The 15,182-nt window shown below is 39.5% G+C and overlaps 1 protein-coding gene across 2 annotated transcripts in view; it reads left to right on the top strand.

The window, feature by feature from the left end:
- LOC136878824 (very long-chain specific acyl-CoA dehydrogenase, mitochondrial) overlaps positions 1-15,182 on the top strand; it is a 119,400-nt gene that overhangs the window by 52,881 nt on the left and 51,337 nt on the right. For both annotated transcript variants that reach the window (XR_010860845.2, XM_067152334.2), the window contains exon 6: positions 10,071-10,246. Coding sequence is in view for 1 of the 2 variants with exons in the window: in XM_067152334.2 (XP_067008435.2) it covers positions 10,071-10,246 (176 nt within the window). In the remaining variant the exon portion in view is untranslated. The remainder of the gene's footprint in view (positions 1-10,070; positions 10,247-15,182) is intronic.

Genomic DNA, 15,182 nt, shown 5'->3' with positions numbered 1-15,182 from the left:
TGTAGAATGCTATCCATGATGATAATGGAGAGTAAGGGAGACAATACACTTCCCTGCCTTAAGCCTGTCTCAACTCTGAACCATTCAATTTGACACACTTTGGTTCTAACACAGCTTTTGCAATTCTGATACAATGCTATTACCATCTGCATTGTTTCATTTCTAGTCTGTGCCTCAGTCAATGTTCTTCATACCAAATTCCTTGGGACACTGTCATATGCCTTTTCAGTATCTAGAAACGTTACTACCATGACCTTTCCTTATTCCCAATACCTTTCCATGACTTGACGCAATGTAAATATTGGGTCAAATGTGGACCTGCTTCTTCTGAATCCATACTGGTGTTCTGTCAATTTTCCCTCTACTCTGTCTCTTATTTGCCTATCCAAGATTCTTTCAAGGATGAGGTATCAGTGTCACTCCTCTGTAATTTTCACATTGCCTCCTGTCTCCTTTCTTGAAAATTGGTATAATGACCCCTTTCGTCTACTCTTTTGGAACAGTCTTTTCTCTCCATATCACTCTGAAGAGTCTACACAACCACTATAGAGCAACTACTCCTGCTGCTATTATCATTTCTATGGTGACCTTGTTAATGCCACCAGCCTTGCCTCGTTTCATTCTTTTAGTGGCCCACTCAATCTCTGCCATGGACACATCATTTTCCTTATCTTCCATCTGCACTAAATCTGGTTCTTCAATTTCTCCTTGTACTGAGATATTTTGCACATTCTAAAGCTGTTCAAAGTATTTTCCCCTCCTCTGCAATATATCCTGCTTCTGTGTCATCACTTCCTCCTGTTCATTTTTAATGAAGTTAGCACCTTCTCCTGGGTTTTTCTTCTTTTTAACCCACTGGAACAAGATCTTTTTGTTTCTGGTTGTATCTTCTTGCAGACATTCAGTGAATTTTTGCCAGCATTTCTTTTTCTCTTCTTGAACCACCTTGGAACACTCCTTGCAGTGCCTGTATTCTGTTTTGCATAAACTTAACTATATCTTTTACCCTGTCATTCCACCAGGGCATTTCTTGATCTTTCTTCCTGCCTGATACTTTTCCACAATTCTTTTCTAAGAGACTCGACCATGATTGTTTTAAAGTATGCCCATTCTTCATCGACCCTTCTGATTTCTTCCTTAGGTATACTTGTTTTAATGTGTATTTGGAACTCTTCATTTATTTCCTTCTCCTGCAATTTTCATACCCTTAGCTTTCTCTTCCTAATCTCAGTCATCTTTTGTATCTTTCCCATCTTTAACTTAGCTATCACAACTCGGTGATCTCCTTCAAAATATTCACTTGGGAGGGCTGTTATGTCTACCAACATTTTCCTGTTACCTTTCTTGACCAGAATGTAATCTATAAGAGTTTTGATTTTGTTCCAACTATATCTGGTTATCTTCTGACTGTTTTTCTTTCGCAACCATGTGTTACCAATGATCAGCTCATTTCTTCTACAAAATTCTGCCAAAATATCTCCAGCCTTATTTCTCTTCCCATATCCAAATGATTATATAATCTCCTCATCTCCTTTTCTTTCCTGACCTACTTGGGCATTAATGTCTCCTATGATCACAGCCTGTTTGTCCTGTATATGGTCTTCCTTCTAGATATTCAAGGTATTCCTCTAGATCCGTATCTGTATTTCCTGTTTGTGAAGCATACCCTTGAATTACATCTGTAACACCAGTTTCAAGTCTCTATCTGACCTTAATCAACCTGTCATTTATGTTTTCCACCAATTCTAGGTATTCGTCTTTTCTAATTATGAGACCTACACCATTTTTGGCTTCCCTTCCTCCACTATAGCACAAGGTGTATCCTTTCTTTAGTTTCCTCTCACCTTTTCCTTTCCATTTGGTCTCACTAATTCCCAGCAATGCTATATCTTTGTCAACCATAAAATCTACAATTTCTTCCACTTTCCCTGTTAGTGTCACTACATTGATGGTCGCTATCTTGATGTATTTGGTTGCTGGTCGCCAATTTTTCACATTTCTCACAGCATCACACGTTGCTTGTGTGGAACACTCTAGCATTTTGCACGTAGCTTGTGGGTAACGCCCTAGCATTTTGCACGTAGCTTGTGGGGAACGCCATAGCATTTCCTGATTCTTCAGTACACTTGTCATCATATAGGTTTTTATTACGATGGGGTTTGCCACTCCGAAAGGCATTTTAGAGCTCCTAACATGGAGTACAGACGCTACAGCTGATATGGGGTTTTTAGTGTCATTTCCTCCACTGAGGGTCCATTTCCCTTCTATAAGGACTCCTCCACCCTTAGCCGTTGATTCTTATAGTGGGTCAGGCTATTTATCGCAGCCCAACAGTTGTCTTGTGAGTTCATAGGTTAGTCTCGAAGGAGCGGCTTTTGCCAGGCAGAGAACTTTTTCAAGATACATGGCCTTTACACTTTCTAGTGTAGCTAGGTTATCCTTCGACAGGTGTTCCCAGATAATGTCTAAGGCGTATGTCATGATGGTCTGTTTCTATGAAGACTTTTTCCTCTCAGCAGCATGTAAGTTGAATATATTTGGAACTTGGGAAAGGTTAGAGAATCAAAGAGTATCTAGCAGGGAATAGTATTCTTTCGTGATCAGAGGAAGTGTATACTCTGTGGCATGACAGGTAGTAATCAAACATGGCTGAATGCAATGACATTACTAAGGATGAAAATTGTAACCTTTACTACAGTGGTTACACAAAACAAAGCACTAAACACAATAAGGGGGGGGAGTAAGAAAACACTACACACTCAGCAAAACATCAGCTGGACTACCCAGATCTCCGCCAACAACATAATACGTAAATATCAGTAGGGCCAACTAGTGGACAATAAACCAGGAATGTGGAAGGAACTATGACCTACTGAGGGCATGGACATGGCTTAGGTTGCGGTTTCCAAAATAATTCGCCGTGATCCTTAAATTTGAAAAATATTATTTACAAGTGAAATTTTACAAATACATTCCGAAACAAAATCCACCAACTTGCAACTTACGAACTATAAGCTCTGTGATACACATAACTTAGAGGTTCTTTGATAATGCTTTTCTGCGCAAGTTCAAAATTTCAAACCAACTATACATCTAGTTACCAATGCAGTTGTACAGTGCAATTTATAGTGAAGTAAACGTACTCTCCAAAACTCTAGCGTACATCAAGTGACACTGAACTACCAGAGGCAAACCCCAAGGTAAATATATTAAATTACAATCTACATATTTAGTGAAATAAGAAATGGAAATGCCTCGAAAACAAACAGGCAAGCCCAGCTGAAAAGCTAAGGTGTCATAAATAATTAATTTGGCAAATCTAGGTTAGGCTAGGGCAGACTCCTATACGAAATAGCAACTGAACATTACGGAAATTTTAGCCGGAATGGAATTCAAGAGTGCTTACCCGAAGGTGGCCCATCCCGGAAGCGAGGCGTCGCACACGGCGTAAAACTTCAGACAGACCAAGACAGACAAAACAGACCAAATTATCACAAACTCAGCTTCGCTCTCTATATATAGGTAAACCCTGGCCTTGGAGTAGCCAATCAGAATGCGTGAGTCCGCCCATCCCCACCTAGTTTCACCAATCACAAAACCTACTTTCAGTCGCGAACTTTAACTAAACTTCTCGAATATGCACTTTCGCGAATCTTCAATTTCCAGAATATTTAGAAAATGCCTTCTAGAACACATAATCAACAAAAGGCAACACACCCTGTTCAAACATTCATGTAACTTTCTGGATACTTCCATTAAGTACAGAACTGAAATCTACTTTTTACAAATACATATGTTACAAATATTACACTGTACAGGTTAGGTCGTTTCAAATAAAACATGACCACACTTTACAAATAAAGGCTTCAATAAGCATTTTCCACTTCCACTACATTGTTCACCTGTAACAAAAATCACATACATCAGAATATTAATGAAAGTGTTAGTCGCTTAGCAACCTACTAAGTATAGAATGTATTGCAGGTTAAGTAACCCTTCACTTGCAATTATTGGAATGATCATTTAATGATATGATTTTATGATACTCAACGTTGGTTGAACTTAGAGACCAATCAATGTCTCATCATTCACATGCAGATAATTCCAGAGAGAATAAAACAAAAATGAAGCAAATCGGTCCAGTAGAATGGACGGACAGATTTTCCAAAGCTGTTTTTGGTAAACTGTTTTATTATATAGATCAGGGCCTCTCAGAGTGCATGCGCCCATGCACTGCACGGCGCAAGGTGCAGGAGACGACTTCACTAGGTTGGCCAGAGTGCAAACACCCACTCCACTTCCCCTACACCTGTCTCACTCGTTCGGCCTGTCTTCACCTTCTCCACCTTTCCCGCTGATTCTCACCTCACTGCGAAATGTTTATGTGCGGTGAGTGGTGACGCTGTTGTATGGGACAATGTTTCCGGTGTTAGAACACTCTTATTTCAATTTGGTTTGAGCAGATAATTTATCTTCTCTAGCTCTTATTTACCTTTACCTTTGCAATGATACCAGTTATGTCTGGAACAAGGGACCGGCTGACAGCAATTCTGAGAGTCTTCTTTAAATTACAATCAGAAATAGTTCTACTCGCACGCAATCGAGTTTTCGTACAAGTCAAAACAGGAAAAAATACCTTTCACATATGCCTGTGGAACCAAACATAGAAATAATCTTAGCTGCTTCTCGATACAGCTTAGGAAAATCTTTCTTCGACAATTTCTTGTAGAATTTGAGCAAAGCCTTTGTATTGGAAAATAGATCTTTTTGATTAACTTAACACATAATTATTGTCCACTGAGTAAGCATTTGGCTTTATCGTCACGACTGAGAAAAAATACGAAAGTTCCCAGTTCGATTGAAATGGATTTTCAGAAGTGTTTGCTTTCTTCGAAACAGGTTGCGCCATTATTATGTTGTTGTCTTGCACTTATCTATTTCACTGATAAACAAGCCATCTATCACCGAACGCTTCGTTCCCCTCAGCACACTAGAGTACTACACTATCCGAGTCAAGCCAAGTTGTGCCTAGTCGGACCGATGCACAGTGCATGGAGCTCATGTGCCTCGATTTGCACGCGTGAGGTTTTGGGCGTTTGAGAGGTCCTGATATAGATTGTTATTTAGTTCAGTTTTGAAGTGTTATTACTGTATAAATATTGTTACAAGTGAACTATGTAATGCGAGTGGAATGTATTTTTTTTTGAAGACTTTGTTTGTAAAATACGATATGATGTTTTATTTTTATTGACCTAACCTGTACTGTATAATATTGTAACACAGGCATTTGTAAATAGTAGAATTCTCTCTATAGTTCCTGGAAAGATCCAGAAAGTTACATAACTTTTGTACAGGGTGTGTTACTTTGTTGGTATGTGTTCTGCCTATTCTGGAAAAATACGACTTTCGCGATCATGTGTATTCTAGAATGTTAGTCAAAGTTCGCGATCGAAAGTAAGGTTGTGATTTATTTATTTAGCGTATGGCATACAAATACGTTATTACAAATGAACAAAAATAACCAATGAACTAATCTACAAACAAATATCTAGATCTTGTATGTACTCAATACATTTTGGGGTTGCCATCAAGAAGTCTTCATATGGCCCTCCATATGCTCTGATGCTGCATTCCTCCCTGATGTGTTTAATAGTTTGTCGCGGTGCACCACAGTCGCATAGCGGCGAGGAGAGCATTCGCCATTTAAAAAGTGAATCCCCACATCTTCCGTGTCCCGTCCTGAGTCGGTTGAGCATTGACCATACCTTGCGGGGTTGATCAAACCCTGGAACTGTCTTATCGATGCATGGCATTTTCAGGCATGTAGCTGGAGCATTTTGCATCCATTCTTCCCTCCAGGAATCGGTGATGTTGAATCCGATGTGATTGATCTCGGCTGCAAGAGGTGGATTTCTCGAACGAAGTCGTTTTATTTTGAGGTCTGAGATGTCAGAGTGTACCGGTAGTCCAGGGTTTGCTAGGATCTTGTTGTATTCTCTGATCAAAGCTACTTTCCTTCGCAGGTTAGGAGGTGGTATGTTACTTAGGACAGGCAGCCAGATTGTGGGAGTAGACCTGATTGTTCCTGTAATAATGCGCATAGTACTATTAAGTTGGACATCAACTTTGTTAGTATGGGCGCTGTTCAACCATACTGGTGCGCAATACTCCGCCGCAGAATATACCAAGCTCAACGCAGACGTCCGCAGAGTTGTGGCGGATGATCCCCACGTGGTTCCACAAAGCTTTTGTATGATGTTGTTTCTTGTTCTCAGTTTCGCAGCAGTTTTTGTGAGATGTGATTTAAACGACAGGGTCCTGTCTAGCGTGACTCCCAGATATGTTGGTTCCTTATTGTGGGTAAGTTGTGTACCATCAAAGTAGACTTCCAGAGTCCTATTGGATTGTCTGTTGTTGAGATGGAAGCAAGTCACCTCTGTTTTTGATGCATTAGGTCGAAGCCTCCATTTACGAAAATACTCTGCAAGCACAGACAAATCAGATGTTAGAGTTTCTTCCATGGGTTCGAAGTGAGTGTGCCTAGTTGCAATGACCCAATCATCAGCATATCCAAACTTTTTGCTGACAGTTTCTGGCATATCAGCAATGTAAAGGCTAAAGAGCAGTGGGGCTAGAACAGAACCTTGGGGGAGACCATTTTGGAGGAATTTCTGGCCACTGGTTTTGTTTCCCATAATAACCTGAAATCCTCTGTTTCCAATCATGTTATCAATAAGCTTCGTAATTTGTTGGCATGGAATGATCTTCATCAGCTTGTAGAGTAGGCCTTGCCGCCAGACGGTATCATAGGCTGCTGATAAATCAATGAAAGCCACAGATGTTTTCATCATCTTCTGAAAGCCTGCTTCAATATGTGATGTGAGTGCCAAAACTTGATCTGCGCAACTTCGGTTGGGACGAAAGCCAGCTTGTTCTACAGGGATCGCCGAAAGTATTGTTTGACCAATCCTATTAATCAGTACTCGTTCCAAGAGTTTATATATAACACTAAGTAATGCAATTGGACGGTAGCTTTGCACAAGATCTGCACGTTTTCCTGGTTTAAGGAGAGCAATTATCTTGGCACGTTTAAGCTCTTGAGGTACATTTCCTGTTTTTAGCATTGAGGTGAAGAATTTTGCTAGCCATGTCCTCATATATTTTCCAGATTTGATGAGAAACTCGGGGAGTATGCCATCAAAGCCAGGAGCTTTACCGGGTTTTACATCCTTTATTGCAGCTGCAACCTCTTCGGGGGTGATGTCATGTGAGTACTCTGTCGTAGAGCCAGCTCTAGCTTTTATTTTTTTTAGTTCCTGTTTAATATTTGTTGTAGTCGCGCGATGATTTATTCCTTTAGAAGTTTTGACAATGTGTGAAGCAATGTTGTTGGGTGTTACGAGACTATCTTCTCGTACGATACGACTAGCTCCTCCTAATTTACGTAGCAGAGACCATGCTTTTCGGCTAGATACTTTGAAATCGATTTTCTGAGTAGTGTCTATCCACTTCTGTCGGCGTGCAGCATCCAGGTTATGTATCAGATCATCTGCTATTTCTCTGTCACCGCTACTTTGAAAAACGTTATAGAGTTCTTCGCATTTCTCGTCCCAGCCTGGAATATATTCTTTACGATATCCCCTGGGTATGTGCTTTTTTGCTGTACAGATAACGGCTCCAACAAACCTGTTATAGTTATCAGCAGATGGTGGGATCCAGCCTAGACATTTATCAAGGCTTTCGGAGAAGGCGTTCCAATCAGCTTTTTGTAGATTCCATCTGGGTCGTGGAATTGAGGTTATCAATGGGATATTTGTACCAATTTCTATTAAGGCTGGACGGTGTTGGCTATGAGGGAAATCTGGTAGAATGTTGCGGGTAGTGCTGACAAGGTGATGTTTATCATCAGCTGTAACAAAGCATAAGTCTGGGTCGTATTCCTGTTTCCAACGTCCTGACCGGAAGGAACTACGGTCTTTAGCATCAAAAATAAGATGGATATTATTTTCATCTGCCCAGTTTACTAAAGTCTCACCATTCGTATCAGATACTCTATATCGCCATTGCGTGTGGTGACTGTTAAAGTCTCCTACAAAGACTGCAGGATGTTGGTACGTCTGAAGAACGTGGATTGGCCAAGGGGAGCTTGGTGGTTTGTAGATATTACATATGATTAGTTCCCCAATTTTGATTGTCACTGAGTGAATATTGTCATTCGTGGAAGTTGATAGCAGATGGGCATTTTCTATATCATTCCGGACGTAAGTGGCTACTCCATAGGCATGATGATACGTTGCGCCAATGATGTCATATCCTGGTATTTTCCCCCTAGAACAAAGTTGATCTTCATTATCTGCATGAGTTTCCTGTAAGGCAACCACATCGATATTATGCTTCACCAATATCTTTTGTAAGATTTGACATTTGGTTCTACTAATGCCCTCAATATTTAGTTGACATATTTTAATATTTGGTCCAAGATTTCTAGATTTTTGGCCCTGCAAAAGGCTTTTGATATAGTGTTGGGTCATCTTCTTATTCAGTTTGGTACGTATTTGTCGTGTAGCCAGGAGATCTGGAAAGATTGTCTGGCAGCCAGTTGTGTTGCTTTCTTAACACCACCCGGGGGACACGTGTAGGGCACTTTAAGTTAAAACCTACGGACGTGAAGCAACGTCGACCCCGCCGTAAAGATGGCTGACTAAGTAAGGGCAGAAGGTGTAAATAAACAATTTAAACTCTGTGGCCTAGGCAACGCATAAAATGTAGGGTAGAGTTCACGTCTGCATCATGGTTTCCATGGCTGTGTAAAATGGCCGACATTTAGGGCAGTGTGATTGATAGAACAAAAAAAGAATAATAAATTGCCCTTCTAACTAGTGTTTTCTATGGACTGATTGTAGGAAAACAAGATGTCGGACACTTAGGGTAGACAAATATAGTAAAAATATGAACTTAATATCGCTTGTAACAGATTGTAGCCGCAAGATAACAACACTACATGTACATCACATACAAACACACCACGGATAGCTCTTAGAACCACAACTGAGGCATTAGTTCTTAATAAATCCATATACATCACAGCACATCTTTATCTGATCTAGGTGGCGATAGGGAACTCGTGCACGCTGATTGGCTGCCTCCAAGGCTGGAATTTCCTATATATAGTGAGCGAGGCAGTGTTCGAATGAATTCTGTATCCTGAAATCTGTCGGTCTTGGTCTATCTGTCTGCGAGCAGCCTATCTGGATGACGTCCCCCGGTTTCTGGGATGGCACTCTCCTCGGATAAGCACTCTTGAAGTCCGTTCCTGCTAAAATTTCGGTAATGTTCCGATTTGCTTTTCATACAGGAGTCTGCCTTAACCTCGCCTAGATTCACCAAATTAGTTACTTATGACGGCTTAGTTTTTTAGCTGGACTTACCTGTTCCTTTCTGAGGCATTCCCATTTCTTGTTTCACTAAAATACGTAGGTTGTAGTTTAATATTATTTCCCTTGGGGTTTGCCTCTGGTAGTTCTGTATCACTTGAGGTACGCTAGGTTTTTGGAGAAACTTTTCCACTTCACTGTATATTGCATTGTACAACTACATTGGTAAATAGATGTATAATTGATTTGAGATTTGAATTTACACTCCTACGAAATAAGCTATGTACATCACTGAACTTATAGCTCGCAACTCGGAATTGTATGGTGAAATGTATTTGTAAAATTATTTGGTAAATAATATTCTTCGAATCTAAGGATCACGGCCATTTATTTCGGAACCCGCAATCTAAGCCATGTCCATGCCTTTGGTAGGTTCCCAGTCCTTTTCACCTTCCCGGTTTATGGTTCACTAGTTGGCCCTACTGATATTTACGTACATGTTTTGTTGGAGATCCGCGTAATGCTAGCTGCTGTTTTTCCAAGTGTGTAGTGTTTTATTATATTGTGTATTGTGCTCTTACCTTCCCCTTTTAACTGTGTTTGTGCCTTGTTTGGTGTTACCACTGTAGTAGAGGTAACAAATATAAACAATGTTAATATATAGTAATTGACTATTGACATGTGTTTCTTGTACAGGTGCTGAGCGGGATGTAGTGACAAGCTTCATAGTTGAACGCTCATTTGGTGGCATTACTAGCAGTCCTCCAGATAAGAAGATGGGTATCAAAGCTTCCAATACAACTAGCCTGTACTTTGAAGATGTCAAAATTCCTGTTGAAAATGTGTTGGGTGGAGTGGGTAATGGATTTAAGGTAGGCTTACAGTGGACAAATTTGAAAGAATTCTTACAGTGTAATAATGGTATTTGTTTAACATTTGTTCAATTACTGCAGATTTTTACAGATTTGTGTTGGAGAAACACCTGGAATTGTCATTTCAAGGAGTTCAGCCTAAAAGTTAATCACATTAAGAACAGTTATTATGCCAGTAAGCTGGCAAATAACAAACATTGAATTGAATTATGCAAAGCTGGAAGTAAAAAGTAATTATAATCGGTGGAAGACGGTAAATAAAAATGTAAATAGCCTATGGGATGGATTTAAAGCAGTTGTTGAGGAGTATGAAAACAGGTGAGTAAATGTTGTAAAGAACTAAAGATTTTAAGAAGGAAGTGCAGGTAAAAAAAAAAAAAAAGAAAGGAAAAAAGAATAAGAGTTAGGAAGGGTTGTGAAAGTAAAGAGAGATTGTTGGGGCTTACTAGAAAATTAAAAATAGCAAAAGGTTAGCTAATGATAACAAGGGGGCAAGCATAATTTGCAATAGAATGTCAAAAATCAAGCCCTAGTTGCTAGGAGAGAATGTGAATAAAGAGGAATACCAAAGAAAAGTTTCAACCGAATTACCAAAGAAGTAAAAGAGGAGAAGAGTAGCCGTCATTCCAAAACACCCTGGTTTCAGAAACTGAACCACTATGTGGAAAAACAAGTGCAATATGCAGGAAGAAAGGAATAAATTGGTGGAATGAGAGGGTGAAAACTGCTATGAAATAAAGAAGTGAAGCAAAAAAAGGAGGCTAGATAATGAGAAACATGAAGCAATGGTCCTCCTTAAATTAACTATTGAACACAAGTTCTTAAGTAGAATTATGACATTAAATTAACGTCTTTCTGTGCTAGGCACACTATCAGCATGGAATATTGCTCAACAGATGAAGATGGTCTGATGACATTTCAACAGCCTCATTTAGTTGGTCTCTAATAAACTGTTCAACATAGGTGCTCAAGTAGAACTACGATATAAATACGTCTTTCTGGGCTAGTTAAAAAACCTTATTCACTACTTTTGAATAAGACTATATCAAGTACACATGCCAAGGTCCAACATTATGAAAATTGGCACAGTGTTGGAATGCATATCCTTATTATTTTGTATATAATCATTTGCATGTTCTATTCCCATTTTCATCAGTATCTTTAAACTTTCATTTCATATTCAACATTGGCTCTAGGTCATCAATATTGTTAATTCTCTCTTGTACCCAAATCGAGCTACTTATGTAATGATGGCTTTTTTAAGTGAAGTTTTTAATGTATTCAATTTTGTAGTAGATTTTAGATCAATTTTATTCAAGGTACCTGATATGGTTTGGAAGTTTTTACTGTATTCAATTTTGCAGTAGCTTTTAGATCAGGTACCTGATATGGTTTGAGGTAATGATACGGCTGATGATGCCCCATAGGAAAGGACGAAATGTGTCCCAACTCTCATTTTAATGAGGATTTAACTCTATCTTTAACATTTTGAGTTGTATTGAATTGGTGGAATAGTAATAAATTTCATACATTTATCATGAAATCAGTCCACCAAGAAGATGAAATTTGGTACCTGGCACAGGGGTACTGGAATAAGAATTGTGAAGCGACTGATTAAAGAAGAAAATGAAACATGTTGGGATGAGTTCACTACCGGCTAACAAAAGATTGTGAAAGTAAAAGGAAGTTGCTTTATAAACAGAACAGAAGAAGTGAGCTTGGCAATATTCTTCCACTGGAAATACATGATGGGAATCTGATAAAGGCAGGTCAAGGCATCAGAGAAGAGATAAAGAACTACTTCAGAAGTTTATTAAATGGAGAATGTCTTGGAAATGTCATCACTGAAGATTGCATTTTAACATGTTCCTTGCGGTTCAGGTCATCACGTGTCCCAAAGCATGTTATTCTTATCCGTCGGTGCAAACTTCCTAAATTTGCAGAGTAAATAACTACGTCCCATAGATCATTCCATGTTAAGAAAACGGTACTGCTCTTATGGACCTACACGGAATGAACACACCCCCTCTTGGACACCTGTAATTCCCCATGATTAAAGAATATTATAATGTAATTTATATTGTATTATGAAAGAAAGAAAAGGGATGAGGCATATTTTTGCCCGTGAGTTATTAAAATAACTACTTAACATTCTCTGTTTCATAAATTCTTTCACAGGAGGAAGCACAATGGCGGGAACAGCCATCGCTTTGTTGCCTTACTTCGTTTTCTTTCTGAGTTGCTCTGGTACATGTAATGCGTAATCTGTTATACTGTGAATCACCGGCAGATCAAGTCCTCTGTTTATGTGTGTGTTCTAATATTCTCGTACTGTACAGCAGTTGTTACTGATGATTTTTATGCTGTGGTGTGCTGTAATACATCACGACATGACTTTTATCTGTGCTTGGTTTTGTTATTTAGCTGTTGCTTCTTAAGTGCATTTTATTTTTAACACTTTTTTCACAATCACATTTAATTTTTACCATTCTTTTCATGGGGTGATATGATGGGACAGTAGTACCCGGCTTTGCCTGGGCAAATTTTTTAAATGCAATTAACTGCATCCCCTACCTCCCAAGCCTATAAAAAATAATAATTCTGTTTTCTATTTTCTCCCCCAATATGTCTTGAACTTTAATACTAAGGTTTAGCATGTGCGGTAGTTTACCCATGTTGCTGTAAAAACCTAAATAAGCCCCCTCTACAAACCCCTGTACCCTAGATTTCATAAAAATATTTTGCAGCTTAGTTTCTTCCCCCCTTTATCTTGAAATGAAATGCTGAGTTTCATCAAAATATGTGCCACAGTTTGATATGGCAACCTTGTTGCCATAAGAGCAACACATTTTTCCTAACGTGGAATGACAGATTTCTGATGACTAAAGACAGCATGGTGTTGATATTGAAGTAAAGGATTGAGGCATGCTGCTAGTTTTGATCAGCTCACCAGTGACCTGAAGGAAATTTTTTGCCATCTTCCATTCATATTGCTTCGGGTCGCAGTGTGTTCTGATAGTTGTTTAACCTATCTTTTTTGCGGGAACCGCTTAGCGTGGTTGTGGCGAACAAAGCCTACAATGTTGCTGCCTTCAGATGGCAGATTGTTGTTTTATACAAAGAGTATCACCCTTTTGATATCTCATGTAACCTATTCCTTTTTACATTGCTCTAAGTTAAGCGAATATAAGTTTTCAGATTTTTATTTATTGAAGTAGTTATTGGCATGTTTATTGTCGTCCATATATAAAATTTACAAGCAAGTTCACGTCCCTTTTTAGGCATGGAGCCTTCACATTCTGACACACTGATGGTGCAGAAAATGAGGTGGTTTAGGATGGCATTGGATCCCAGATGAATTGCTTTTTATTTGGAACAAAGTGATGAGATTGATGGTTATTTCTCTCCAGTATCTGATGATGACCCTACGTACAGCCTCACTATAGTGACTCATCTCGTGACACAGACAGTGACTTTGAAGCATGTGGGTCAGCTGTTTACGGGGACGAAACTCCAAGTGATACCTCTTCCAAATCAGATTGCTGCTGATGACGATGTGCCTTTAGGCAGGCATGATGTTGGCATACCCATTTTTGAGATGACTCACAATTGAACGTTGTGACTGATTTCGATAGCCCTTCTAACATTTATAACATGTTTGTAACACAGCAAATTGTGCAGATTGTAGTAACCAAAACAAACAACTTGTTGCACAAAAGTTAGCAAAGTGTCCACCAAGAAGGGGGGCGTTATTCAAATGGTCTGATACCACGGAAGAAGAAATGGCCAATTTTTTGGGGATATTACTTGGCACAGGATTAAAGTATGTCCCTGAACCGCCACTTTATTGGTCGAAGAACCCTTTATATGAGAATAAGGTAATAAAGGCCACTATGGCTTGTGATTGCTTCCTAGATTTGCTCTCCTGTTGGCATTTGTGTGATAATGGAGCCCCTAGGGAAGGAAATAAAAGAGTGTACAACGTGAAAACTCTAGTAGACCAGCTTCAGGAAAATTTTCAGAACTCCCTAACCCCTGGGAAAAATGTTGTAACAGACGAGTCTATGGTGCCATGGAGGGGAAGATTGCTTTTCAGGAAATATATTCTGAACAAGTCACATAATTATGGAATTAAACTCTATAACATCTGGACGGAAGATGGATATACATTTGCTGTAAGAGTGTATCAAGGGAAAGATGATGAGCTGCAAGAAACAGATCATGCTAAAGCAGTCACCATGAAAACATGCAAACCATTGTTGGAGAAAGGTCACATCTTGTTCACTGACAAATTTTATACAAGTGTTCCATTGGCACAGAATCATTGGACAAGAAAATGCTTGTCCGTGGAACAATTCATCCCAATAAGAGCTATCACCCCAGAGATGTGGTTAATAAGTTTCTTAAAAGGGAGTGATATTTATGGAGCAGAGATTGAAAAGGGGGAGTGGGTCAAAATAATTAACCGGATGGACAAGTGGAGAGTCTTGATGATATTCCTGATCATGGCGATATTCTGGAAGACACTGATAAAAGGAACAGGAAGTAAGATCCAATTTTGAAGCCGAAATCTGTGTTACACTACAAGAAGATCAACAATGACGTATAAATCTGTCGCATGAAATCTCGGTGGAAGGCAGAGGGCCACTCAGACGAGACGCCTTTCCACTGCAAGAAGGGTGCGGATGAGGCTGGGATTGTGGTTCATTGTGGCGGCCCAGGCAGGATGGCCCTAGGTGATGTAGGAACGGATGAAGGAGGTGTAGGTGTGGAGTAAGAGTGGTGTTGAGACCCCAGTTGGTTCCGGCAAGTCAGCAGAGCAATTGGGATCTTTTTTGAACTTGAGAGTGAAGGTTCCAGAAATGAGGATTGAAGGTGAGATGTTGATCTAAGGTGACCCCCAGGTGCTTTAGCGAAGTTTGTGGTTGTAAGCGGG

Source organism: Anabrus simplex, chromosome 8 (assembly GCF_040414725.1).
Source record: "Anabrus simplex isolate iqAnaSimp1 chromosome 8, ASM4041472v1, whole genome shotgun sequence".
NCBI lineage: Eukaryota > Metazoa > Arthropoda > Insecta > Orthoptera > Tettigoniidae > Anabrus > Anabrus simplex.
This window is presented reverse-complemented; position numbering and strand designations above follow the sequence as displayed.